Source organism: Fusarium fujikuroi, chromosome FFUJ_chr02 (genome assembly GCF_900079805.1).
Source record: "Fusarium fujikuroi IMI 58289 draft genome, chromosome FFUJ_chr02".
In the NCBI taxonomy this organism is placed as follows: Eukaryota; Fungi; Ascomycota; class Sordariomycetes; order Hypocreales; family Nectriaceae; genus Fusarium; species Fusarium fujikuroi.
This window is the reverse complement of record NC_036623.1, coordinates 4,466,938-4,493,983: the sequence shown is the minus strand read 5'-3', so window position 1 is coordinate 4,493,983 and position 27,046 is coordinate 4,466,938. Positions and strand designations below refer to the sequence as shown.

General features: G+C 49.4%; 13 protein-coding genes; 5 read left to right on the top strand and 8 right to left on the bottom strand.

The window, feature by feature from the left end:
- Positions 1-104: 104 nt before the first annotated feature.
- Positions 105-2,216, bottom strand: FFUJ_03908 (related to Put3p and to hypothetical protein YJL206c; the record flags this gene model as incomplete). Its single annotated transcript, XM_023572868.1, has 1 exon — positions 105-2,216. The coding sequence occupies one exon, from the start codon at positions 2,214-2,216 to the stop codon at positions 105-107; it is 2,112 nt and encodes a 703-aa protein (XP_023426914.1).
- A 915-nt stretch (positions 2,217-3,131) lies between these two features.
- FFUJ_03909 (uncharacterized protein) lies at positions 3,132-4,328 on the bottom strand (the record flags this gene model as incomplete). The annotated part of the gene is made up of 1 exon (XM_023572867.1): positions 3,132-4,328. One exon carries the CDS (start codon positions 4,326-4,328, stop codon positions 3,132-3,134), a length of 1,197 nt encoding a protein of 398 aa, XP_023426913.1.
- Positions 4,329-4,849: 521 nt separating this feature from the next.
- Positions 4,850-6,447, top strand: FFUJ_03910 (related to nicotinamide mononucleotide permease; the record flags this gene model as incomplete). XM_023572866.1 has 3 exons in its annotated part: positions 4,850-5,510; positions 5,557-6,228; positions 6,281-6,447. 3 exons carry the CDS (start codon positions 4,850-4,852, stop codon positions 6,445-6,447), a joined length of 1,500 nt encoding a protein of 499 aa, XP_023426912.1.
- A 114-nt stretch (positions 6,448-6,561) lies between these two features.
- FFUJ_03911 (uncharacterized protein) lies at positions 6,562-7,922 on the bottom strand (the record flags this gene model as incomplete). XM_023572865.1 has 2 exons in its annotated part: positions 6,562-7,208; positions 7,268-7,922. 2 exons carry the CDS (start codon positions 7,920-7,922, stop codon positions 6,562-6,564), a joined length of 1,302 nt encoding a protein of 433 aa, XP_023426911.1.
- A 217-nt stretch (positions 7,923-8,139) lies between these two features.
- On the bottom strand, positions 8,140-10,125 carry FFUJ_03912 (uncharacterized protein; the record flags this gene model as incomplete). XM_023572864.1 has 5 exons in its annotated part: positions 8,140-8,747; positions 8,796-9,019; positions 9,069-9,506; positions 9,557-9,835; positions 9,884-10,125. 5 exons carry the CDS (start codon positions 10,123-10,125, stop codon positions 8,140-8,142), a joined length of 1,791 nt encoding a protein of 596 aa, XP_023426910.1.
- Positions 10,126-12,072: 1,947 nt separating this feature from the next.
- FFUJ_03913 (AP180 family protein) lies at positions 12,073-14,239 on the top strand (the record flags this gene model as incomplete). XM_023572861.1 has 5 exons in its annotated part: positions 12,073-12,120; positions 12,250-12,487; positions 12,543-12,733; positions 12,785-12,896; positions 12,960-14,239. The coding sequence occupies 5 exons, from the start codon at positions 12,073-12,075 to the stop codon at positions 14,237-14,239; spliced, it is 1,869 nt and encodes a 622-aa protein (XP_023426909.1).
- A 472-nt stretch (positions 14,240-14,711) lies between these two features.
- On the bottom strand, positions 14,712-15,803 carry FFUJ_03914 (related to TFB3-TFIIH subunit (transcription/repair factor); the record flags this gene model as incomplete). Its single annotated transcript, XM_023572860.1, has 1 exon — positions 14,712-15,803. The coding sequence occupies one exon, from the start codon at positions 15,801-15,803 to the stop codon at positions 14,712-14,714; it is 1,092 nt and encodes a 363-aa protein (XP_023426908.1).
- Positions 15,804-16,116: 313 nt separating this feature from the next.
- Positions 16,117-16,821, top strand: FFUJ_03915 (probable nudC protein; the record flags this gene model as incomplete). XM_023572859.1 has 3 exons in its annotated part: positions 16,117-16,129; positions 16,216-16,418; positions 16,471-16,821. 3 exons carry the CDS (start codon positions 16,117-16,119, stop codon positions 16,819-16,821), a joined length of 567 nt encoding a protein of 188 aa, XP_023427203.1.
- Positions 16,822-16,890: 69 nt separating this feature from the next.
- Positions 16,891-19,014, bottom strand: FFUJ_03916 (uncharacterized protein; the record flags this gene model as incomplete). XM_023572858.1 has 5 exons in its annotated part: positions 16,891-17,130; positions 17,181-17,351; positions 17,400-18,843; positions 18,896-18,944; positions 19,005-19,014. 5 exons carry the CDS (start codon positions 19,012-19,014, stop codon positions 16,891-16,893), a joined length of 1,914 nt encoding a protein of 637 aa, XP_023427202.1.
- Positions 19,015-19,536: 522 nt separating this feature from the next.
- FFUJ_03917 (related to mannosylphosphorylation protein MNN4) lies at positions 19,537-20,639 on the bottom strand (the record flags this gene model as incomplete). XM_023572857.1 has 5 exons in its annotated part: positions 19,537-19,761; positions 19,819-20,124; positions 20,192-20,360; positions 20,420-20,429; positions 20,507-20,639. 5 exons carry the CDS (start codon positions 20,637-20,639, stop codon positions 19,537-19,539), a joined length of 843 nt encoding a protein of 280 aa, XP_023427201.1.
- Positions 20,640-21,519: 880 nt separating this feature from the next.
- FFUJ_03918 (related to endoplasmic reticulum retention receptor) lies at positions 21,520-22,652 on the top strand (the record flags this gene model as incomplete). XM_023572856.1 has 3 exons in its annotated part: positions 21,520-21,534; positions 21,589-21,942; positions 21,990-22,652. The coding sequence occupies 3 exons, from the start codon at positions 21,520-21,522 to the stop codon at positions 22,650-22,652; spliced, it is 1,032 nt and encodes a 343-aa protein (XP_023426907.1).
- Positions 22,653-23,318: 666 nt separating this feature from the next.
- Positions 23,319-24,176, bottom strand: FFUJ_03919 (related to adenylate kinase; the record flags this gene model as incomplete). XM_023572855.1 has 2 exons in its annotated part: positions 23,319-23,968; positions 24,020-24,176. 2 exons carry the CDS (start codon positions 24,174-24,176, stop codon positions 23,319-23,321), a joined length of 807 nt encoding a protein of 268 aa, XP_023426906.1.
- Positions 24,177-26,233: 2,057 nt separating this feature from the next.
- FFUJ_03920 (uncharacterized protein) lies at positions 26,234-26,826 on the top strand (the record flags this gene model as incomplete). XM_023572854.1 has 2 exons in its annotated part: positions 26,234-26,496; positions 26,556-26,826. 2 exons carry the CDS (start codon positions 26,234-26,236, stop codon positions 26,824-26,826), a joined length of 534 nt encoding a protein of 177 aa, XP_023426905.1.
- Positions 26,827-27,046: the final 220 nt, after the last annotated feature.

Sequence of the window (27,046 nt, the reverse complement as noted above, 5' to 3'; positions counted from 1 at the left end):
CTCACATATATCTCACAGTTGCCTGGTGTCCTTTTGGTGTATCAACTATACATCGAGCACATTGAATTCATCGACTCAGATAGAAGACCTTCTGATTACATATATCACAGCCCAAACGCCAGATTATTCGTCCCCATATTTCCTTCAACCTCAAAGCTACACGCATCTACAGTCGGGAAGAGAGGAAAACTGCCATCAAATGAGTCAAAGGTGATTGTCGTGGGCGCAGGGAGCGAGAATGCCTCCAAAGCTTCATGAGGTAACATGCCCATCAACCCCCCATCAATGTCACCAATCGATTCTCCAAATGACCACGAATCAAGATTTGCCTCAGTCTGGCTGAAATCACTAAAAGACGTTGTCTTTGCTTTGTCATGAGGATTCGGAGTATGTGGCCTAGACCCATCATGCACAGTACCAAACAGATTTCTTACAAGGAGGCTCTGTCTCTCCATCTTCCGACGTGCCCTCTCATCAACGTATATGTTGCAAACAGTTTGGAGGTTATCGATAGTTTGCAGTGCACCCTTAGCGACAGGATCATGGGTACTGAATCTAGCCATCAAGGATCGTACACCAATCATACTTTTCTCGAGAGGGAAGATATGATCCAAGTCATTGAAGTAGGCGGTCCCAAGCACCAACGCTGCAACAAATAATGAGTTCACGACAAATGGGAGACGCTTTGGAATCTCTCGGTTATCTCCCATCACTTTCAGGAGGTCAACAGTCCTGACTGCAGAGTCGACACAGGAAAATGCAAGGACTTGGTCTGGCTCAGTTGCAGCTGTAGGGGGTTCCCACTGGCTCATGTCCTGGCTGGCTTTGTACATATGTTTGGAAGCGCTTTTCGTCAGGGACGGTCGAGCAAGAAGCATTATTGTCCAATAGTAAGCTTCTTTAAGATGGCATAGACCGATATTTGGCGTTTCCTTCCCGTCGGCTTCATCGATGAATTTCGATGGTTTTATGCTATCAGTAGCCAGACCTAGAGGGAACTTGTTGGCCCATTGTCGATGGTGTTCACTGATTCGTTCCAGGTGGCTGTTTGAGACTTTTTGTGGGGAGTAGATATTGGTAAGGATATCTTCAAAGATGGCGCAGAGATCGTTGGACGCTGAGTAATTCTCGTCGATGCCTGTGTTTCGAGTTTCGTGTGTGGATGGCGGACGGCCAAGTGATGCACTCATAAAGAGATCTAGGACGCGGAGAACCTTCCACAACCTCTCTCGCAGGACATATTCGGGTTGCTTGAAATGCTTGTTAATATCGTGTCGCTGAATGCCGAGGGCATATGCCGCGCGGACAGCACTGCCGAGGTACATGAATGCAGCATTTCGTCGTGATGCACCCAAGAGGTACATAGTAATAAGAATGTTGGACTGGACTGCAGATATGCTAATGTCGTCCATGATAATGGAGGCGGTGATGAAGCGTCCGTAGTTGAAATACTGCTCTGCTTCCTGGTCCCTATTCTCAGGACATGTCTGGGCGCCAATTGCAAATATGAGAAAGAAGACAGCTACAGAAGCTTTATCCTCTGGTTCATCAGAGCATTTCTGATACCAAGACTCCATTGACTCCATGATTTCTCCTTCGTCAAAGAGGTTGAGTACACAGCTGGTTGAGCGGAAGAACCAGGAGACTAGATATCGAGCCTCTTCCTTATCGGGCATTACTGGTGCATCATCCATGATGCTGACGAGCCATGTAGAACTGTCCGACGGTTTGACCTCGACCATGAGATGTTGTAGAGCATCTTCGGTGAATGCACAAGGACCGACTGAATCACGAACTAGTCGTCGGATTATTTGGAGAAAGGACAAGTTCGCCGCGTCACCAATAAAGACGAACTTCCCATGGCCATCTTGTATGAGCGTAGAGAGTTGGGGGCGATCTGTATGGTCTTTGTGTAGATCATGCCCAGTCTGGCTGCTGATTTGAGACAGTGTTTGGTTGAAGACTTCAATGGAGGAAGATATGCTTGGTGATATGGAGCCCTGTGAGTTGTCTATATCAGATGTGGGAGGGCGGACGACCCGAGCTCTGCGCTTTCTCGTCGGAGAAGGAGTAAAACTGCATTCGGCATCCACTCCGCGGGTGATGCAGCGGCCACACGGTTGACGACCGTCACAGCGCTCTTTGCGACGCTTGCAAGTGTAGCAGGCATTGGCGCATCGACGGCGTTCACTGTCTTTGAGTTTACGAGAAGGCATCGTTGACGTAAGTGTAGTAGTAAGTTGAGACTAGAGTATGAGAACACTCAAGATTTCTGGGGACGAATAACATTTAAGTGATTCAACGGGATCTGCGGGCGACCTAGATTGCGGGGTAGGATCTCCCCAGTTACGCTAAAGGAAGCGACCCTATTACGGCAGATTGATATCTGGCTTAGACTTGACTAGACGTGGCCACGTCTGGAGAACCTGGGGGTGGGCTGAGTTCAGCTACGGTCTGTACGTACATGGGGTATTGCACTATGATGAGCATGACCATCGAGGCCTCTTTGAACTACGGTATATTAATCTGTGCTTTCCTTGTTTCCATGGCAAGCATCTTGTAACTTTCTCGCTAACGACACAAAACATAGCAGTAAGTATGAAATTCTACCTGTTGCTTGCGAGGTCTACAACGCTTTCGGCTTTTTCTTCAGACTGTTATGTGGTTTTTAATTTCTACCAAACACTCATATATCGAAGCACGCAACTTACGAATTAAACAGTGAGTAATTCAGTTCGCAATTTGTAGTTATTGTCTCTAACAGGGTGTCAACTCTCTCGGCTCAGCCGAGGTGAAGTGTGGGGGTGAGACGGGTCTACCCCACAGCCATCGGAAGCCCGTAAGTGACTGCCCTAGATCCGATCCGATGCAGGGCACTACAGCCGATGGCCAATCTTGTATTTTGTGGCCATTCAGTGAGATATCAGTGATCTCTTTCCACTATTGCGCTGAATAGTTTGCTTAAGGAAGCAGGTTCCAGCTTCCGCTAAAATAAAATATGCCTAGTGAGGAGGAAAGCATCAGGTCTTTGGTCATTCTTGCAAGTCCTAGCATGTCGATATGAGATAGGAGACCTAGCTGCAGTAACATAACGTTTTTGTAATTCTTCGTATACTGTTTCATGTTTTGTGCTACTGCTGCTTACACATGCTTCCCAGTATTCCCGAAGCCTGCGCTTCTCCATCAGTTCCTCCCAACTTCTTCTTAAGCCAGGGAATCTCCTCCAAAGAATACCGATACGCTCTAAACAGCGCATTCGATTCACCGGGGAATATCTTCGCAGTCGCCCGATCAGGGTAGGGCGCAAAGTGCGGGTTGATAAACTCCCAGCAAACATATCCGTCCTTTGTAACCTCAAACAATCTTCCAAAAGCACTCTCACAAAGCAATGTGTTTCCGTTCGCCAGTCTCTGCGCACTGCCCATAAATGGTGTAAAGAAGTTATGCATCTGTGAGCGGTCCCTATACTCCCAGACGATTTTCTTCGTTTGTCTATCCACCTCGATGGCACGGGTATAAGTGATAGATTCGCCGTTACGAAAAGCTCCATTGTCAAAGATGAGAATGTTGCCGTTGTCGAGTTCAGTAGCGTTGTGTTGTTGAGCAAGAACCTCTGGGCCGAGCTTCCAGACGATGTTGCCGGTAGATCTCTCGATAATTATGACGGCTGATACTGATCTGAGAGACGCGAGGATATGTTTACCGTCGCGCATGGGGATGACGGAGTTGATGAGTGGGTAATGCTCTCTTGTGTAGTGAGCTTGGAGCGGGTATTCTTCTCGTGAGAGACGCTCTGAGACTTTCCATTGCCAGACTAGATTGCCCTTCTCGTCAACTTCATTGATGGTGTCGGCGTAAGTGATGCCATCGATCTCGCTGCCCGGGACACCGCCAATAACTTTCGCTGAGTCCTCCGGAGACAGGGCCTCAAGACCCGTATACAGAAAGCGGCCATCACCGTAGTGATACTGATCATGATGACCCAAATCATCCGTGAACTGACGAACCACTTTGCCATCAGGATCAAGCTCACTCATGACACCTCCACCATATTTGTTAAAGAAAGGAAAGGGGAATGGGCCTCCATCTTTGGTCGTGAGCTCAGTTGTTCGAAGAGTGTTGACAGCAAAATTTCCGTTGGGTAGAATTCTAGCATGACGACCTATTCTGCCTGGGAGTTTCCAAGAGTGGACTTCTTTGCCGTCAATGTCGACCAGGTGAGCTGTGTCGCTCGTCAAGGGGCAAAACAGGGTGTAGCCCCCGAAGGACTTATCCTTGTCGACACCTGTGAGGCCGACGCCACGTCTTTTTAGTGTGTTTTGTTCCATGACCAGAGCTTGAAATTTCTTGTGTTTTTGGTGATGGTTTGTCTGGCTTTGTGGTGGTCTCAAGACCTATTGAGAAATTGTCTTGGTCGATAGCTTATTCGATCTGAAGACAATATCAACGCTCTGGACTTTTCCTCATACTTGTAGATAATCCTCTTCTCATGAAATGATATCTTGAGATGAATATTGGCGTGATATTGCGAAAACATCAACCCTACGGCATCCCGGCGGTACGCCTGCGGGATGCCGTCGGGATGCCGCCGGTTGATAACGATCCGATGGTCCCTCCTTATCACCGCCGGCGCCATCTCATCTTATCAAGTCCTCCAATAGGTTAACCCAATGCAGCACGCCATTATCGTCGCCATGGTATCTTCAACACCATACAGATCTGGGCACATCGCTTATCAGGACATCATTATTGCTTTGGCAGGGAGGTAGTATATAGACTGTAGCATTGTTCGATACCATGATGTTAGAAACCACAAGAGTTTGGATTTGCCAGTTAACTTCTCGTTACAATGAGTTCCTTTTCTGAAAAGAGTCACCCGGTGCAGTCTAAGGCTTCGGAACATGATGGCGATGTTATTCAGGACGAAGCCATTCATGTTCCGGGCTATGATCCTACCCTTACAATTGAGTCTGGGGAAACCAGGAGAGCGTTACTCAAGGTTGACTTCTTCATCTTGCCCTTTATCGTTCTTTGTTTCTGCTTCCTCCAATTCGACCGCACCAACATCGGCAATGCCCTGACCGACACGCTTCGAACGGATATCAACATCGATAACTCAGACATCAACTTAGCCCAGACTCTCTTCACAGTTGGCTTCATCGTTACAGAGTTGCCCTTCAACATGATCAGCAAGTATATGGGGCCTGAGAGATTCCTTCCCATCACCATGTTCCTCTGGGGTATTGCTACTTGGTCCCAAATCTTCTTGAAGAATGCACACGGTTTATGTGCTGCTCGGTTCTTCATTGGTGCTCTGGAGGGTGGTTACATCCCTGGTTTTGCTCTTTACATCTCACGATACTATACGAACCAAGAGCTTGCTCTACGATATGCTATCTTCTGGGCTTCCAACAGCTTTGCTGGTGCTCTTGGTGGGCCTTTGTCTATTGGTCTTCTTTCACTTCGCGGAAGAGGTGGTCTTCATGGATGGCAATGGCTGTTCCTTATTGGTAAGTCCCAAACTCTGTATGCAAGGCTAGTGCTAACGAAACGTAGAGGGTGTTTTGACCTGCTTCCTCGGAGTCCTCGCATACCTATACTTCCCCCACAACGCCGCGAAGCCTAAGTCCTTCTTTGGCAGATCATTCAACATCTTCACCGAGCGTGAAGCCTCCATCATCGTCACCCGCGTCATCCGTAACGACCCTACCAAAGCCCTTCGATACGGCCAACCAGCTCTACTGTCACATATTGTCGATACTTTCACTGACTGGAGATTATACGGTCATCTCGTCGCTGGCCTTCTCTCCATGGTCATGATCTCTCCGATGAACACATACGCACCCTCCATCATCAAGTCATTGGGCTTCACCTCCCTTCAAGCCAATGGTCTCAACTCCGTTGGTAGTGTCTGTGCCTTGATTTGGTCAGTCACTTTGGCATTCAGCAGTGATCACTTCCGCGAGCGTGGGTTCCACATTGCCCTCGGCTATCTCTGGGGAGCTGCTGGTCTCCTTTGGTTAGCCCTTGCACCAAATGGTGTATCGAAGTGGACTTTGTACGGTGGAGTAGTCTGGACACAGATGGGAATGGGCTGTGTCCAAGCCATCAGTGCTGCATGGCTCACAACCAAGATGCAGGATTACAAGAGACCTGTTGCGCTGGCTGCTTATGTGATGAGTATCCAGCTTGCCAACTTTCCCGGTAACCAACTCTTCAGAACCCAAGGTATACATACATAAACTCCATTTTTCACAAGGTCTAGGCTAACTGTAACTAGATGCACCTCGGTATACTCGCGGACTGAGTATTGCTGCTGGCTGTGCTATTGCTGCCGCTGTTGTTATTCTGGTCTGGAAGTTGCTGTACCGACTCTTTGACAATGGTGATGCTGGTGTCGAGGAAAAGTTTCAAGTTGCTTCAGACGAGACTAGGAGTGAGATTTAAAGCTTCGTTGGCGATGCTATAGTATGATCGGTCTGGGTAGAAGGTTTGAAATACAGCAATACTCAACAGATTTAGTTAACCTTGCGACTGTTTGCTTTCGGTCTCCAGCCACGTCTAGCTTTCATTATCAATTCCTTGGTTCTCCTCCTCGTCAACTTCCATGGAAAACTTCAAGTTATGAATTTCCGCCGTCTTCCGCCATTCCTTCTCAGTCTCCTCAGAGATCTTAGCTCCCCCTCCTCCCGAGAGTCTCAAAATCGGCTCGTCAGGGTCATTGGGGTATCCGGTACAGAAAACGAGAGTCGTGGACCACGAGTCTTTCAGCTCTACAGAGAGATATTCCGCCTTGGGCATTCGTGATACACATCGCGCAGCCGCCGCAAAATATTCATTCGCCACGTCGTCTACGGGATACATAGGATGCCAGCTATCTGGTGATCGCCATACGTTGCGGACTACAAGCCGCTTCCCTGAGGGTGATATGTCTGATGGTGTGAGTTCGAAAGCTTTAAGGCTTGGCCAGTGAGGCTTTTCAGCTGTTTCTGACTCGGATGGCCAGAGAATAGTAGGCTCAATGCTCCCTGTAAAAGAGAAATCTTTCAGGCCCTCTCTTTGCGAGAATTTACATAGTTCTCGGCTCAAAATGTCTTCTTCTGTCGGCGCCAAGGACATGGCATCCAATAGCAAGCGTGGATTAACATAGTAGTCGAGGTCGAACTGATGGATCGACGAAGGCAAGCCATTCAACGATCGTGCGAGTTCTAACGAGTCTTGTTGTGAGAAATTACCATCGTCTGAAGTAGACTTGAGTTGAACTTACCATTTCTCTCCTTCAACACATTCTCTGGTCCTCTCTGAGACATCAGGCGCAGAGTAAGCGATCCCAGACGCGACATCGTACCCACTATCAGGCAAAAAGAGCGCGGGGAGTAGAAGAAGCGATCAAACCCGCGGCAGAAGTAGAAACTTCGTATCATGGGCACTTCCGGGAGACTTGCTTTCAACACATCAAAGTTGTCCTCGACGTGATCTTCCAGTTTACTGAGATAACTGGGGCCACTTGGAGCCCAGGGCATGGTAACGTTAAAGTCTACTAGTGGCTCGTCTTGCAAAGGTATTTGAGCGAGCAGCCGGAAAAGAGGCACAAAACCCGTGTCAATCTCAGCCCTTGTCGTTGGAGGATGTTCTTCATCTGGGGGTGAAAACGAGTAATCAAGCCGGCGGAGATATGAAAGACGCCTGGGTGTGAGAATGTTGTTATCGATGGCATACAAGACAGATTCTGAGTTCAATTTGAGGTGACGGAATGAGGCTTCTTCAATCAGAGGTTGCCATCGGCGAGATAGTGCTGCTAAAGGTGCGAGACTGTGGATGGGAGGTCTAGTTTCGTCGAAGAATTTAGCTGGCGAGAAGTACTCATCTGGTACAAGGTGTTTAATGATATTGGATACAATCTCTGGTGCTAGTCGGTCCATTTTTGTGGTAATGTTGCAATGTGTTGGAAGGGGAGAGTGACAATCATGATGGATTCAATGAGCAGAAATTGATCGCGGAACGGAGCGGAAAATATCCGTGTGTCACTTGTTGGCTGCTGCCTGTTACACGACCATCTTAGTGCATTGACAATTTACGATTTCTCTCGGTGAAGTAAATACCAGTACTCAAGGGCTTCATGTTATTTTCTAAATATTACTAGACAGACGCGTCTGTATCTGAATGAACCTGGGCCCATTCTGGCCAAGACTCTAACCCGCCGTCTGCATCAAACATCTCTGAACCTATAAAATTCGGATACAAGAAAGAGAGATCTGGTGGTAACAATAACTCTTCGGAATTATAATAAGCACCAGGATTCTCAGATAATGCTCCGGAAACAAGAGGCGTTGAGGGTTGGAAATCTGGTCGAAGCTTTTGGAACTGTGCATGGACAATATCGCCTAGAATATGGGCAGCATGACAAGGCAACCCAATGGTCTTGAACCAGTTTATAAGCTTGAATACTATATTATCCAGCTCGGTAGTGTCATAATTAGTTGCTCGCAGTTTGGACTCGTATGTGTGGACGATTCGACACAGAGTTAGTGCAGAAAAGCTGAGGATGTGATATATGTGATCCGTTAAATGGCGAGTCCGATCGTCGGTTGTGTCTATGGCGAGATTTATGATTATTTTTGAATGCTTGATCATTTCTTTGAGAACGGAACTGTGCATAACTGATTTGGGTGATTTGAGAGACTGGCAATGAGCCAGTAGGTGGGCGAAGTGGAAGCCCATTTGTAGAAACTGGGATCTAGGCTCGTCTGGATCATGTCAACATTAATATTCAAATACTTCGAGAATAGACTTACGGAAGAGGACCATCCAATCCTGTTGCCATGCTTGTAGAGCGAGTTTAGTTCCAGCAAGGTCAACCTGAGCAATTCCACATTTGTTGTAGATAATCCAGTAGAGCTGAACTTCTGCTCCCATCCTCGCCTCGTAGTTGTTAACTTCATTCGACTTGACAAAATCAACACATTGGTCAACTTGTGCTTGAGTCAGAAGTGAATGTCTGCGAGTTCCAACGCAGTACCTGTACTGAATTCAGCAGGCATCCCGTGAGAGGGCACTTGGGGACCTACTGAAGATGGGCGACACACAGGTGATTCCACAAACACCAAGCGTCCAGCGAATCACTGCTATGCTGAGACGAGCCGGGGCGGATAACGTCCATGAAGTGAGGGCTCGCGAGGGCTTGCTGAATCGCATAGCCTGTGAGTAGCCAGCTGTCTATACTCAAGGGAACTTGGCCTATAGTCGTCGACCAAAGGCTTAGTATGAGTACGGCTTGGAAGAACTCTACAGTCTGCGGGACTTCTAGTAACGATGTTGTGATGAGGCGCTTCGATTCCTCAAAAAGCCTAGGAGCGAGCCGATCTGCCAGATTCTGGCTTGTGTGCCGGACGGATATCAGGAAGATGCTGCATAGAAGTAATGGAGATTTTCGGACTTGTAAGAGGAGTCTGTCTGTTGGGATGTCTTCTGGAAATCTGACCCATCTGCCATAGTGAACATGGAATCTGAAACAAGTCAGCTATTCATTATTTAACTGAATATAGTGGTAGCTTACAGTCCTAATAGTGAGTGGGCTGTTTGTAGCGAGACAAGTCCTGTTGAGATAACATCTGATTGGGGCCCTGTCTGTGCAATTGCTTGCTCGGGCGAGTGAACTCCTGCATCGGTTGCAGCATCTCGTATTAAAAATACCGGAGCAGGGTCGAGTTCTGCAGCCGGCACTGGCACTCCCACCACAGTAGATCTATTCTGATTTGACGAGCCAGCGATTTCATCCAGTTTCGAGTCAAGTTTATCGGCTAAAGCGCTGACTGTTCGTTCCAGTCTTTCTAACCTACACAAACTGTCAATGATAACTCCTCGTACTCCCAATTATACAAACCTATCGTCAACTGAACTTCTCCGAACTCGAACAGCCGAGTCTGCACGTGAAATGTCTATTTGTTCACGTATGGGTGGTGAGATCGAGCGTCGATGGCCGTTAAAGTCCAAGGAGCATCGTTGAGATAAGGTCTTGCAGCGCAAACAAGTTCCATTTGAGCTGCCAGAAGCATAACAGCGAGTTTTGTATTTGCGGCAAAGATCACATGCTTTTGAAGCTCTACCAGATCGTATAGGCGGCATATTAATAGCAAGGGATCTGCATGCAGGAAACAAATGTTCAACATAGATAAGGAGTTCGATGGTCTATCGTGCCTTATCAGTAGCTATGGCGTGCTAGGGCGATCACGTGGAAGCTACGTAGACATAAGTGGCATCTCGACAACCTCATGGATTCGGAAAGTGTTCTACTAGAAGGTTTGTTATGACACCCTTTGATAGTATGTGGTTCGATCTGTAAGTGCGTGGAGATTTTGAGCATTTCTAAAAGATTCGCAATTGATTGAAATGTTCAGACAATCCAAATGTAGTAGAAAAAATTGCCTGACGAAATCGGTACTTTTAGGGGCCTTAGAGCCCAGGCCAGTTAGGAGGAAGACTTTTAAACGCATCATGAAAATAGTACATAATACCATGAGCGCCCCCAATGTTGTCCAGAATACGCTAATTATGATCTTTTTGGCTCCGGTCTCAACCAGCGATGCCAAAGTCTAGGGTGGCAGACGATGGACAAGGTAAGGCCAGGTGAGCAAACAGCCGAAGATCAGCCACGGCAAGCACCCCACTACGGGCACCTTTAAATTTTGCGCGGATCGCGTTCCTCTCTTCTTCTTTTTCTTTTCTCCTTATGACCCTCTTCATTCAAGAAACCGTAAGTCCTTCATAACGCACAAATACTTGCATTTTGCTAACATTTACCTCGCAGATGATGAGAACCGCGTGTTTAATATGATGCAGTGCCTCCTCCCCGGACCTCGAAACCCTCTGCCTCTCGGGGCAGCTTAAGCGGTTTCGTGGCGAGGTGAGGTTGGTACCATGAAATGGGCGTTCGACACAGACCTTGTTACAAGCATCGGACGCGATGGAAAAAAGCTCTGACTTTTTATGAATGAAAGAGAGGATTGTTTGGTTCGTGCGGCTGGGGTAACTCGGCTTGCAGAAATTGAACCGTTCTGACAGGTAGGTTTTTGTTTTTTGCGATTGAGGGAACTGGGGAGTGAGCCTCAAGTGAGGTTTCGCGTATATATGTGTACTACGAATTGAATTGAATTGAATTTTGTATCTTATTTGTAATGACAAATCTGGTGCTTCCCGACCTGCTGTTTTTGATAGAGTGAATGCGCCGTCCCTTGTCTAGAGCTGTATCAGGTGAAATGAGTTTTTGGTGAGACGTGAAGAAGCGAAGAGATTATCGCACAAGCAACCAAACACGCCACAAGCAGAGTGTGTTTGTGCTATCTGGATGCCCAACGATGCCTCAATTTGCATTCCCCTCAGACAATAAAGTCCCCAGATTTATTCAACCTTATGGAACATCGCCATCTCTGCAGTGGAGCTATCTTGGCGCAATCAAGTCCCTCTGAAATGAAAAGACAAAAGAATCCATGGTGACGACATCAGTAGCGTCCCCTGGAATTACAGTGGGAGAGTAGCGCCCGCCCGTGTCGGAGTCAACCACCTTTCCGGAGGACACGAGTTTGGAGGGTACATCATGAGTCGGCTCAATATCGCTGGGCGGCACAGGTACCTCTCTATCATCCACATCTCTCAGAATCTCCACCTTCTCGTCCTACAACCACCAAAGCCCAACCTCAAGTCAACGCCAACCCGAACAGCACACACCCCTCCCCTTGTCCTGTCACGCCCCAGAATCGTCCACGTCCCCCGGCGCGGATGCGGACACTCTCTCGTTGTCTCTCTCGGTCAATCTCTCTTTCTTCGTCCAAGACCCTTTCAAGATCTCTTTTTGCGCTGGTCACTTTGAAGCGACCCGACACGCTCGACTCGCTCGTCTTCTGCTGCAGCAGCTCTTATCGTCATCCTCGCATCGAGCCCCCCCCCGGATCCCCGGCCATCATCATCTGTCACCGTACCCCGTCGCTCGTTGCAACGTCCGTCGTCTGAACTTTTTGTCCCTCCATCGCCCGGCGATTATAAGCTCGATATAGCTCCCGAGCTCCTGTTGGAATCATGTCAAGCTCCTTCGAAAAGTCCGTCAAGGGCGCAACGAAGATCAAGGTACGTGTGCGGTCTTGGCAGCGCGCTCTTGATGAGCCTAATATCAGCGGCAATCATGAGCCCAACCAATTTTCCTCGACGGGCGCTGGTTCTCACGATTCAACTTGGTACTGATCTTGGATGCTATAGAATGCTCCCCCAAAAACGAAATACATCGAACACATTCTTGTAGCTACCCATTCCGGCGAAGCTGGCGTCGGCGAGGTCTTTCGCGCTCTCACATACCGTCTCCGCGATTCAACATGGACCGTCGTCTTCAAAAGTCTAATTACTGTTCACCTGATGATCAGAGAGGGATCTCCTGATGTCACGCTCGCCTTTCTTTCGACGCATCGCAATGTGCTAGCGATTAGTAGCTTTACAGATGGTACGTTCCACGCAGGCCGAAAGATATCTGTGTATGGGCATTGACAGATTGGCAGCACAAATCCAAGGACGAAATATCCGACATTATGCCCACTATCTAGCTGAGAGAGCTCGCGCATACGAGAAGACGAAGACGGATTGGGTGCGCGCTTCTGAGTCAAGACTTGAGAAGCTTTCGGTTGAAAAAGGATTGTTACGGGAGACGGAGATTGTTCAAAGCCAAATTGAGGCTTTACTAAAATGCGACGTAAGTTGGGACCATAGCAGGAGAGACAATCCCGAGAACTGACAATCCCAGGTGATGGAAAACGAGCCAGAGAATGAAATCACCATAACTGTTTTCCGACTGCTTGTCTTGGATCTGTTGGCACTATTTCAGGTTCTCAACCAAGGGCTCATCAGCATTCTCGGTATGTTTGCCCCTCCCCCTCTGTCTCAGCCCGCCACTTTGACTAACATTCCGACCCCTTTAGGTCACTTTTTCGAGATGTCAAAGGTGGATGCCGAACGTGCTATGGCCATTTATCGGAAATTCACAAAGCAAACAGACTACGTCGTTCAATATCTGAGCGTAGCTCGTCAGCACGAACACCACACTCGGGTCGAGGTGCCCAAGCTCAAGCATGCACCTGTCAACCTTGGACGCCAGCTGGAGGAGTATCTTCACGACCCCGATTTTGAGGTTCACCGAAGACAATATCTGGCTGAGCAGGATGTGAAGAAGATTGGTGGAGGTTCAAGCTCGAAGCAAGGAGGTCTCAGCAAGAAGAAGAGCACCGATTTCCCCGAACCAGCGTCCAACAACCCCTTTCCCAAGATCACGACCTCGTCGAGCGGGAACAGGGCACCAGAGTCGAAACCGCAAGCCAACAAGGGTCCCGATCCTGATCTGATCGACTTCTTTGACTCTATCGAACAGAATCAGACACCGATGAGCATGAACCCCCAGCCTCAACAGCAGGCTTTCCAGCAGCAGCCGACAGGCATGCCGTTTCAGCAGAACGGTTTCACCGCCCAGCCTACTGGGTTTGCCTCCAACAGTCCATTCCAGCAGCCTCAGCAAACCGGGTTCATGCAACCGCAGCAATCCCAGATGCAACAGCCTCAGATCCAACTACAGCCCGACTTCACCGGGGCTGGTTTCGGAGGCTTCACTCCTCAGCAACAAGCCTTCCAACCAAGCTCGCTCGCACCAATCCCTCAGGATACAATGGCCAGCTTTCCCAACGCTGCCCCTCAAATCCAACAACCTGTTCAGAACGGATCGCCTCAGGGCCTCCAACCGATGCAAACTGGAAGCACCAACCCTTTCCGCCAGTCTATGCTCATGGCCCAACAAACAGGTCTTCCATCATCTGCTACACCTGCTCTAAACCGCCAATCTACAAACCCATTCGCTCGAACATCACCACAGCAAAACACTTCTCCTTTCGCCCAAGCTTCAAACTCACCTTTCCAATCACCATCTCCTCAACAACCTGCTCTTCAACCTACACCGACCGGCACAAACCCCTTTGCACGCAACTCCACGATGCCAGCGCCAAACCAAGAACAGCGTCCGCAAACAGCCGGCGCTGCTCTCGCTCCTCAATCAACCGGTACAACCAACCCCTTCCGAAACGGCGCCTTTGTCAACCACAACACAGGCATGGGATGGCAAGCCAACCAGCAGCCCATTGGAGGAGGCCTCGACCAACTTCCCACAGTACCTGTATTCCCTCGTCCTGCTCAACAGACACCCTGGCAGCAATAAGACTATCGAAGCAGCAGTTCCAAATAAGAACCATATTATCTTACAAGCTCAAATCAAGACATAATTCGCATCGCGTTTTCCACAGCGCCCTTTTGTTTCCGTTTCTTGGCTGTAACAGCCTCCCTTTCCATATAGTAAGCGAGGCGTTTTCGGGGATGAGATTCGAAATGAGGATTGCAAGGCCACAGGATGAGCACACAGGAGGATACAGTATCCATCTGAAAATGCCCTTCAATCCTCTCCTGGTGATTTTTCCTTTTGGATTAGTATAGTAGCAGTCATACAAAAATACAATTATCATCAATTATTTCTCTGTATTCACTGTGTCTGGTGTATGCCCTCTGTAGCCATGATATCGTGTCATTTTTACCATCTTCAAAACTCCAATTCCGTTGTATCCCTCTGCATTTTCCCAAATTCCCAAACTCCCAAACTCCATAGCTATGCCCGTTTAAACGAGGAAAATCATCTACTAGAACGGATCGTCGACGTCCATTATACCCCCAGTATCTCCCGTCGCAGCAGCTTCTTTCGCTCCCGCCGTAGCAACACTCTTCTCAACCTTCTCCTCATCCACGAACACTCCCAGCCCTGAAAAAGCCTCGAACAATACTCGTGTGAGATACTCATCAGGACTGTACCCTCCAGCCTTGTACTCAGGCTTCGTCCTCGTGATCTCGACCCACTCATTGCTATACGTCGCTAGTTTCTCCGGCGCAAGGTCCACGCGCTCTGGCATGACGCGCACGCCGCCGTACGGATCGTATGGCTTGTTGTCCACAACGACTGCCTTCTTCTCGCGCAGTCCTCTGATAGAAAGACCACTGCTTCCTGCGGCGCCAAGGGCTGCGTCTCGCTTGTTGTGTCCTCGTTTCTTGAGCATGATCTTGTCCATCGCCTCTGATGCACGGCCAGTTTCTGCACTTTGCAGAGAGTCGAGCATTTCCTCTCGGAAGCGCTTGGCGTTGGCTTTCTCCTCGAGCTCTTCTTGTTGTTCACGTAATCGTCGCTGTCGAGCTTCTTCCTCCTCTGCTGCGATACGACGTTTACGAGCATCATCTGTCTCGCGCGCAAGACGCCTGTTGCGCTCAATGTCCGCCTTGTGCTTCGCCTCCCACTCGCCAAGTTGCGCCTCAGCCTTCCTCCTCTCCTCGTCCGTGCCATAGACAAGATCACATGTCAAACATTCCACCATCTCCAGATACTCATTATAATCGTCCAGCGTCTCAAAGTCCTCCTCAACCTTGTTAAACACCGCGGCCACTCGTCTCCGAATATCGACTTCACGCTCCACGGCAAGATCCGCGAAGAAAGCAGTCTTGAAACCGCGAAGACGAAGGGTCTTGTGGCAGCCGGCATAGGGACATTGGTTGGGGCCGTCTTTGAAGATTCGCTCGACGCATGTCTTGCACATGCGGTGATAGCACTCCGGGTTGATGCGAAATTCCATGTCGCGGTTGAAGTAGCGTGTTGTCTTGCATACGGGACATGTCTCGTCTTGGTCTGGCGGTGGAGGCGCGTTGAGATCTGTGGCGTGGCGTATTGAGACGCCTGCGCGAGACATTTTGGCTGGCGAGTGCAATGGCTGTGCGGTTGATTGGAGGGCCGAGGTTGTGAAGAGAAGAAGAGGAAAGGAAACGCTTTGTTATGGTGAAGAATTGATTAATCAGTGACCACCTTATCAAATGTTGGTTCTGCACGGCTGACGAGACGGGGATAACAGACGTGCCGGGGAGATTCCCATTGGTCAAAGCTCTGAATGATGTGGCCCCACCTTCTAGCTGCCCCTCCATGAATTGTCAGCCTTCTCTCATAACCAACAGCTTCCATCGATTTCTCCCCTCAGAACACATCACAACCGCTTCAAATACATCACCATGGCTGACAACGGTGAGTGCTATTTTAAGCCCTCATTCTATGGGTGGCCATAGACAGATTAATTGTCAATCACAAGCCTCACGTACTGACTCTCACAGAACCTACACCTGCTGAGACCGCCGCTGCTAACGCAAAGGAGGCCCAGGAGCAGGCTGCTCTTCCCTACAAGTGGACTCAGACCATCTCAGAGCTCGACGTCACCTTCAATGTACCCGGAAACCTCAAGTCGAGAGATCTCGTCATTACTATCAAGAAGCAGAGCCTACAGGCGGGTATCAAGGGCCAGGATCCAATCATCCAGGTACACACATACATCTCAAGCCACATCTCATACACCAACTAACCCACAACAGGGCGATCTCCCCCACGCCGTCCACGTTGACGACTCTACATGGACGCTCAGCACCAACTCAGACGGCACCAAGACAGTTGAGATCCACCTCGACAAGGTGAACAAGATGGAATGGTGGGCGCATGTTGTCACCTCTGCCCCTAAGATCGACGTGACCAAGATCCAGCCCGACAACTCCAAGCTCTCAGATCTCGACGGTGAGACCCGCGGCATGGTCGAGAAGATGATGTTCGATCAGCAGCAGAAGGAGAAGGGCCTGCCTAGCTCAGACGAGCAGAAGAAGGCTGATATCCTCAAGAAGTTCCAGGAGCAGCATCCCGAGATGGACTTTAGCAAGGCCAAGATCCAGTAAAAAGTACATATGACAAACCACCCATTGAAGAATTATAAGACGTTTCAATTCGTTACTTGTTGTGTTTCTTCATCTTGTTTCTAGAGCAATTGCTGCGCGCTCGAGAAAGGCGTTGAAGTTTTTCACTTGTTGGAGCATACCGCCTGCGGAGCTCGATGAGCTGGCTTCGTCTGTGATGCGTGCGACGAGAAGCTCGAGGTTAGCCAGATCGGCCTTTTTCTCTTGGGCGCGTGAGAGTTCAGGGGCGTCTCGTCCTCGTTCGACTGCCATGTCTATATCATGCATTATAGCTGAGGTGTCGAGTCGGTACTGATATGATTAGCTGGTGTTGCATTCAAGAAAAGCAGTGGACAACTCACTTTTGACTCTTTGGTGTCTTCTTCGTGCTTGATGCGTACAGCATCCATCTTGAGCGCGACTTGTTCCCTCTCTGCCTTGAGGCGCAATATCTCTTCTCGCAGAGAGAGCTTCTCTCGCTGTACCAGACGAACACGCTTCCGTAATGATTGCCAGTCCATGAGGTGAATTGACTAACTCGTCAGTCCCAATACTTCCCACACCGGGCGAAAACAACTTACCAATTGTAATAACCGAGACGTAAGCTCTTCCTTGTACGCCTCAAGTGCCCGTATCTTGATCCGGCATTCTTTCTTCTTATCCTTCTCCTCGGTATTCTGTAGCGCCTCAAGGAGCTTCGCTACCGTGCTATCGATGACTTCCAAGCAGGCCTGTGCAAAGACATCCACCGCTGTCACTCCAGTTGTTGTAAAAGGAAGATCCGCCGCGAGTTGATCTTCTTCTTCGTCGTCGTCGCCGTTGATGAACTTCTTGACGTTGACGAAGCGCTGAACTGTGACCTCGATAGCTGAACCGTCGCTGACTCGCCGCTCTTTGGCGGCTTGTTTCGTCCTGCGGACCTGCTTCGGTAGTGGTTTTTCTTGTGTTGTCCGTGATTTCGATTTCGTAGGCTTTGGTTTGGCGGCGGGTTGCTTCTGTGTCGCGGGGCTTCTTGATGGTCGTCCACGGCGTCGTTTCGCTGCCGGTTCTTGAACTTCCTCTTCTTCCGCTTGTTCGTCCGGCTCAGCAACTGGCGATTGAGATGGGAGACTTCTGCGAGGCCGCTTTCTCCCAATTGTCTTGGCCGCTTCAACTGCATCGATAGCTTCCGCTGCCTCTTCCTCTTCCTGTGGTTCCTCCTCTACTACGGGCTCTTCTTCACCTTCCTCCACTTCAGGTTCCGCGTCTTCTGTAGCATCATCCGATCGCTCATCATCCGCAGGTGCGTGATCCGCTCGATTTGGTGAGAGCTCGTCTTCCTCATCTTGCTCAGCAAGCCTAGAAGGTCGCCTTTGTGACAGTCTCGATCGAATTACGGCGGGACCTTCACTCCGTCGCACCTTGCGCACCAGCGGCGAGGAGGAAGGCGGCGCATCGTCCTCTTGTAACGTCGTGTGTAGTCGTGTCGTTGACGATATGGCTTCGCTCATACGTACGTCCTGTCGCTTGTTCGCAACATCTTGCGCAATTTGTTCCAGTGACCTGCGGCTGGCCCGTCGTTGCGCTGCTTGTTCGGAGGGTTCATTATCCGGTAGCACCGGTAACTCAACATCAGCGTCGTTCTCGTCTGGCGCTTCGACTTCTGGGCTCGGTAATTCAGATTCTGGCTGCAGCTTTGGTTCGACCTCCTCCTCCTCGGGTTCTACGTTCGGCTCCTCTACAGCATCGGGAATACGTTCTTCCTCCTCTCGCGATTCACCTGTCGTATCCTGCGCGCCAGATTCCTTAGATGTTTCTGGCAGATCGTAGGGGTCTCTCGATCGAGGCGATCGTCTCCGTGCGCTTCCTTGCGCTTGTGCAGACGGTGGCGGTTCGTTATCCAATCTTCTCCTCTTAGCAGAAGTATTCGGTGTTCGGCGCTCCGACGATGTAGGGGGTGCGGGTGCAGGTGCGGCGGGAGTCGAGCCAGCTATGTTAAGGCCAGCGATGTCGAGGTTGAAGGAGTCATCTTCGATGTTGGCACGCCTTGAGTCGCATTAGCACAAGTACCTTGGTCATTCCGGAGACAAGCTCATACTGGGCACCTCGTAGACGCTCGTTCAACCGATCAGCGCGGCGCTGTTGGCCTGTTTATTGTGTTAGCGACTTGATCGACTGCTTGATCATGGGAATCGCTATTGGCATACCTGTGGCCATTGTGGGGGGAAATGGCACCTATATCTTTCTCTGCGCATTCGATTTTATCCAGGGATAGTGTTAAAGCTGAATGCGCTGGTGGTGTTTCAATTGGGCGTTTTTTAATTGCGATGTTGATGGAGCAATGTTTGGATATGCTTGTGACGCGTGGGGTGAGACGCGTTCTAGAGCCGCGGGGCATCAAGCAATTAATTGACTGATGGGCCAAATCGACCAACCAATGACTATCTGCAAGACAAGACTAGAACATGATATTATATAGTGGTTTCTTAGGTTTTGTGTCGATTATAAATTTGTAAAACCTGCATGATTTCTCTCATTATAACCATGGAATTTCTGTTATCAACCAAGTAAATAAAGCCCCAAGACTTTTATAAGACGGCCAGCCGCCATCAACCGGGTATTATTAGTATTCTATATCCCTTTCCAGTTTATCCTTGGTATACCTTTCCTGCTCGACAGAGCTGAACGCCTTTTAAACAAGCCTCAGTCCTATGGACACAATAACAGCTGAGGCCTAATTCATAGGAACCCACTGCATCTTTTTTGTGTCGAATCGGTGACTAATCCCTTGTCAGTTCTCATGGACACGCATACACGTTGCATTGGAAGATCATACTCATGGTAATCAGTCTTTGACAATGCTCCCTTGCCGTATTCCGAAGCTAGGATCTCCTTGTATCTGTACGGAATCTTGGCTTGAACACCCTCGAAAGTGGTGTCTAACAGAGGAAAGATGTACTTATCCTGCCACATGAAGCTTTAGCACAAGGCAACGATCATTGCCATATATACGTTACGCACCTTGAACTCGTGGTCATGCTTGTCGTACATAACTCCATCGCCCATCTCATGCCCAGGGTCATACCTTGCCGCAGTGATGTCAATAAACAGGCCATTCTGCATATCGATCCACCTTGCGTCAATGAAGTTCATGTAATCATCCCTCTCACGATATTTATGATACGGGTTAATCTCAAGCTGAAAGAAGCAACCCTCCGGACAACCATCGTACTGGTAGTAGTAGATAGTCATGTTATGATAGGCAGCGAGGAAATACATGTCTGCCTCAGTAACTGAGACATCAGCGTCAAGGTCCCATGGCATGACCTGAGAGAATCCTTTCGGTTAGAGAAGGGTCTAGACATGTGAAGTTATGGATATCCGTTATTCTCACCTTCTTTCCCCACCACCAGCCGAGAAGGGAGCCATGCATTAACCAGGTCTGGACTCCCAGATCTCGAAATGTGGCTAGGTATGTCTGCATGAGGACTTTGATGCCTGCATTCTGAAGATGTGGCTCAAGAGCTTCACCAAAATATCTCAGATCATAGTGGGGATATTGTCTGAGCGAGCCCTTGTTAGTTTTCTGTGCGGCGCTGTGTGTTGGTTGTTGGTAACTCACGATGCTTCCCCTGCAGGTCGCGTTAGTCAAAGACCTTCTCGTTTGGGATACGATGGCCAATTCCATTGGGCATAAGGGTGAACTTACTAAAGTATTTCGGTGGAGGAGCGTCTCTGGTGGGAAGTTTCTGTTCAAGCTTTTGCAGCACGTCGGGGACTCCAAAGGCACTAGCGCTGGTGATCCAACCCAGGGCAACGGCAATGGATGCCGATAGTCTCATGTTATATCCGTATTCCGTCTGCCTGGGAGACTGTCACTACACGTGGTCGTCGAGACTCAATGGTCAACGCGTATAGTCAGTTTAGGTTGGTTACGTGGACTCTGTGGTGATGTTTCTGGAGATCTGCAGGGGGTAGAGGCTCGATCGCTCGTAGGCTGGCTCGTAACTTGAAAGGGGGCGTGCGGCAATGACGTTGAGACTGGAAGCCAGTGAGAGATACTTAAATCAAAGCATTACCTAGTGAGTATTATGTTCACGAGAATATGAGAAGATGTGAAGTGTGTGCTTCTTGGTGTTGAGAATAATTAGATTAGGTACAGTCTGCACGATTCAGTGAGCGTACAGACAATTAATTGTTTGATGTTCCCGTGGCTCCCACACATCCGACGTAAAGGTCCGCGTCACCAGCTGAAATCATCCATATCGATAAGACGAAGTGCCTGTATCTCTCAATAATAGATCGCAACAATTTATATAAATTATATCAACCTCTCTCTAGGCATTCGAGAGGTGCACGTGTCCGGAAATGGACCTAGATGTGGCGGCTTAAAATGCATCTTCATGCCTCGTAAATTCAGTTGCTGACACTGACGCAAGCTCAAATGCCCCCCCAGACACGCACATTTTAAGGTTGCCCAGCCTAGACTGCCCGTCTCCACCACCTCCTCCGTCCCTCGCATCGCCAAGCTGAAGCTCAGCTGCCTAAGCTCCCTCATCTTCAACCTCCACTAACCTTAGCCTTATACCCGGCTACTTGTCATCTTCAACCCCTCCCCCATCAAACCAGCGATTCCATCGCGCTTCTCATATTCCCTTTTTCTCCAGAGTCGCTCGACGCAAACGCACCAACGGCCGATACCTCCTTTTCCCGCCCTTGACAATGGGCGCGTGGAACGTACGTCTACGAAACATCATGCACTATCAACCCGACAAACTGACAGCACCATAGCTCTTCCGTGTCCTGGGCGACTTGTCCCACGCCCTCTCCAAATGCATCCTCATCTTCGCTATTCATCGAAACAGGAGCGCTGAGGGCGTCTCTCTCATCACGCAGATCCTCTACGCCCTCGTCTTCTGCACACGTTACCTCGACCTCTTCATCGAGACGGTACCATGGAACATCGTGTTCAAGATCTTCTACATCATCTCGTCTATCTACATCCTTGCCATTATGCAATGGATCTACCCTCGATCGCGTGAGCGTGAGATTGCTTGGAAAATTGGCGCCGTCATCCTCGGTGGCTCATTTGTCTTGTCTCCGTTCGTAATGCTCATCTTTGAGAGTCACAAGGGTTTCCGACCTGTAAGCTACCGTTCCCTGACAGCTTGAACGTTGCTAACAACTTGTAGTGGATGTGGGTGTTCTCCCAGATTCTCGAGTCCGTTTGCGTTCTTCCTCAGCTTCTCCTCCTTCGACAAACAACCGTCCCCACCGTTATCGACTCCTTCTACCTCGTCGCTCTCGGTTCCTACCGCGCCCTCTACTGTGTCAACTGGTTCATCCGTGAATTCGAGATCTCCGGCAAGAAGCCCAACACCGTCTCCGTCATTTTCGGCATTATCCAGACTGCCCTGTACATCGACTTTGCCTGGGTTTACTACACTCGCCAGCGCGTCAAGCTCCGAGGTGGCGGCATTGTCGACGCTGACGACATGTCCCGCGGTTGGCTCCTTCGCCGAATCTTCGGAAAGCGCTTCGAGAACAACGATGACGACGAGGAGAGTGGCCCTGGTGGATTCGAAGATGAGCAAGGTGGCCGACGAGGAGCTCGACCCAAGTGGGGAGCTCGGGGTATCTCAGTCAGTGCCGATGACGGCGTTCTCGAGCAGGACCGACACAACCGTGACCAGGACGAGTTCGGTGGTCCAGTCGACCCTGACGCCAAGATGCAGGACCCCGATGAGCTTGCCCGAGCTCTCGACGATGACGACGATGAGCAGACACCACTGCGACCTGGACAAACAGAAGGCCAGCCCAGCGGTCTTCAAGGCGGCGAGGGATGGCGCGACTAAGGCACCAAGCTTCCACGCCAAACTACAGCTTACATCACTTTTACGAACGCGAGTATGAACTCGGACGGAGTATGACGGATTGTTTATTTGGAATGTCTTGAAGGTTGAAAGGTCTACCACGTTGCCATTTCAGTGCCACGTTTGATGCAATGCGATGCATGGAACTGCGTTAGAAGAAGAGAGGGAGAGCTGGTCTTGCTGATCTAGCAATGTTTCGAGGGGTATTATTCATGGGCCAGATTTATGTACACATAGCGGAATTTTAACAATGCTAATCTCAAGACGAGATGAATTGGAATTCGGTCACTTTAGGATCATGCATGTCACATTTGCGATTTAAATCAAAGAAGGGGTCGATGTGTGGATATCATTCAGGCAATAGCCATGCCCATTCCTGCGCTCAAACCAGTGCAGTTGTGTTGAGACAATCCCATCCCTTTCCACCATCGCCACCATGTCCTTCAAGGACAACCAACGAGCAGCTCCCCATCTGACAAGGAATCTTTCCAGTCCTGTGTTTTGCAACTCCGATCAGCAGCATCCCAAGCCGCTAGAATAAAACTCCGATAATAACAAAATACAAAAGCTAAACCGTAGCGAATGGAAAGAAGAAAAAAGTCATATACTAGTTAAACATAAACGTCTTGAAACCATAGGGTATTTCCTTCAATGGACGAAGCGCTTCTCGAACTCTGCAAATAGCTTTGGGGTGATTTCATCGCTGCTCATGCCCTCAATCTCGACAAGCACGCCCTTCTGGGCGTAGTGGTTCAGGACAGGCTCGCTGGTCTCTTGGAACTTCTTGTATCGTGCTCTGTAAACTTCTTCGGAATCATCAGGGCGCTGAATCAATCGCTCGCCCGTGACGTCGTCGATTCCAGGGACTCGGGGCGCATTGAAGCTGGTGTTGTAGACTCGGCCAGAAGGCTCGTGGACCCAACGCCCGAGGATTCGCTCGAGAATAACAGATACGGGAGTCTTGAGGGAGACGACGAGATTGATCGGGATAAGCTTGTCGAGAGGACCGACTTGAGAAGCTGTTCGGGGGAAGCCATCGAGGATGAACGAAGCGGAGGGGTCGTTGGAGGCCTTGGAAGGACGGTGGCCGTCGAGGAACGGAGCGTTGATGAATGGATCAGAAGCAGCGCTATTGAAAGAAGCCTCCATCGCCGTCGCTTCGGAAGAAAGAGTCATGACATTGGGACCTCCATTCTTGGCGAGCCATCCTCGAGTGAAGAATTCGTTGGAAATAAGTCGCAGGATAAGATCATCAGCAACAAGTCCGCCCGACTTCATCGTATTCTCGACCTTGATCCCTGTACCATTATTAGCATACGCCTAAATGCTCCAATTGAGGGGAAACCAACCGAGGGGTGTCCTCTCCTTGACATTTCGACGCAAAAGATCACCAGTACTAATCTGATTGAGCTGAGGAAAGCGAGCGAGCAATCGCTCGCTCTGTGTCCCTTTACCAACGCCAGGTGCACCAAAGAGGATGACGCGAGCGGCCTTGTTCAGGTTCATTCTAGGCGACCTGTAACGATTGAGGCCGTCGCGAGTTGAAACAATTGAAGAACTTTTCACGTCGGAACAAAAGAAGGAAAAATTTGCGCTTCTATTCGATAAATGAGAAAAGGCTGTAGGTGCGGATCCAAAAAGTCGTTCGAGGTTTAATTTCTTGTTGAGGATCGATGGGACGATACTTTCGGAGATGGCGCGGGGAGATTGTTGAGTTCGGGGAAATAAAAAGCAAGCACCGGCGGGGAATAGTTATATAAGGAGGATCAAGAGGTTGAGGGAGAGGGAATGATGGAATAAGCAGGCACGAGATTACAAAACAACAGTGAGCGATGGATTTGATTTATAACCAAGTAAGAGGGAAAGACGAGATGCGTTGAGTTGAGGTGGATGGGAGCAAGGTTGGAAGTGGGGGGCTTATGTAGTGTAGATAGGGCGAGGCAAAGCGCCGTTGGTGTTGAGTCCAAGTCGCAAGCGCGGTACTTTGAGCTTGCGCTGTGATTCAGCGACGATACAGGTACCGTTCACTGAAGATGGTGTGGACCGTGCGATGGAGGGAACGGTCAGGGTGGGCAGGGACCAATCTCGACAAGTTCAATCTTGATGGCGGAGTCTATAACCGTGGCTTGCCGTCTTTAACATCTAGACTTTCAACGTTCTATTCTTGGTGTTTTATATAATTTCATGGAATACAAGTATGGCTGAACCATTGCCGGGACATTTCGGACTCCGGATGATGTGGCATATGATGAATGGGGTGGTAAGAGAGTCGGTGGTTTTGCCTTAAGTCCGGTACGGGCTTTGAGATCGAGACAGAAAAACATGGGAAGGGGACGGTTAATTATCCCGTGTCATTTCAAGGTGTCATTTGTCGATCTGGGGAATAAAACGTGCACACTGCTTCTTGGCGCCGTTGATCCGATGCATGCAACATCTTCGCTCAAAGTCCGAGATCGTTGTTGACCTCGGCAGCACGACCACTTCCTTTTCATTGCAGAGGAGAATGGATATTCGAACTCGAGGTCAAGGACTCGAGTCTCGTTTCGTTCTAGAGTGCACCCTAGAAACAGTTGGCGGCGTTAACGGCATTCCAAGAAATGATGATGCCTACCTTAGCACGTGTGTTCCCTGCGAACCAATCAAGCTTGTCAGATTTGCTTTCCAAGAACCCCGGATTTTCCAAGGTGACGGACGGACACCTCGGCACACGGCATTACAAGCCACTGTGCATACCCGTGCAAGCGAGCGTGCCGTCATCATGGTAACGTCAGCTTTAGGGTAGCGCAAGCTCTGTAGAGGAACTCCACGGATAGCAGAAAGCCATGGGGATATTAATTATTAATATTTAGAATAATTAATCTAAAGTCTCCTAAACATATCATAAGATTGCCTAAAGTGATCCTAAATTTACCTAAGCATTTTCTACAATTATGATCGTGGGCTCGAGTTTCTCCTCAGCGTGAATACAGTTATCATGTGCTGGTGTGCCCTACCAGGATAAACTGCCTACCTCTGTCATCATCACGGCTTTAATCTAATTTATTCAATATAGAAAACAAGAAACAAGAAGAACAAATAGGGATCATCCCCAGCATTGACACATAACCGCCCAACCACCGAAGCGTCCCATGTTGGTCCTCTTCTCTGGTGCTGGATCAGGAGCCCCGAAGGCCGATGGGAGAATGGCTTGATCTCGATGAAGCTCATGCAATCAAAAACCTAGAGAGCCGCACCTACCATTCCATGTCAACACTCAAATTTCAGCTCGACAGCTATCTCGTGGTGACAGGCAGACAACCAGGGGAATGATGGCTGTGCCCTTCTCAGTATGCTCCACGGCCATCCAATCACCAGCTTCCTCCTCTTTCAGGCAGCGTTCATTCAGAACTTATCTACAGGCCCTGACTTCCCTCAAGGCTTCCACAGAGAGAGATACATCCAGACGCTCGACGCCTGTAGCCTTCGTCGACCTCAGAGCGCAATTGAACAAGAGCTGATCGAAACGTATCGTGACATTCTCTCTCGATCCAGAGGATCGAAGGTGCACTAATGACGTCTACCACATGTTCAAGAAGGCCAGAAGACTTGGTAGCCAGCTTGCAGGCTGGAAGTATCTTATACGGGCACAGCAGTATACATATCACCCTATGCTGGTTAAGCTTAAGTTTGAGAGGGAAGCCCTGGCCAAAGCCTTGCACCGCAACGAGGCCATGAGCACCATGGACAAAGGCGACCAAGCAGCGACAGACCAGCTCACTAAGTGGAAGACACGACTGGAGCAGGACGAGAACTGGCCCTATCTCGTTGGGCGAAAGTCATCACGGACGTCATCGACCAGCATAAAGATCGATATCCCGACCATGCATTTTTAATTGTAGATGAAAGTATCTACTTCTTGCAAATTATCGTAGTTGCCCTCAGGAACAGGTTTGACCTAGAATTACAGCTTGAGTACAATGGGCAGCTAGGTCCCATCGATAGACACTTCGTCATCAAGACGGCTTTTGAGGCCAAGCCATCACAGGTAATGCTTGCCACCAGGGCCACAGGAGGACAGGGCCTCAATCTCCAGTGCTTCAATGGGGCCGTCCAACGCGAGCCGTGGTATGAGACGTGCAGACACGTCCTGAAGGGCCCCGAGTTGCTTCAATCCTAAATGCCAATAATACTTAGGCAAGTTTATGATAACTTAAAGTAATCTAGGATAAAGTTAGGATGCTCTTTGATGAGTTTATTCTCACCCGAAGCGAGCAAGCGAACATGCCGTCGTCGCTACTACTATAGTTGCTTAACTCCTAACGAGCTTCCTAAAGACAAGTACTCCCCCGATGGAGCGTACCATCATACTACTGAGGAAATGTCTCAGCCCATCCACC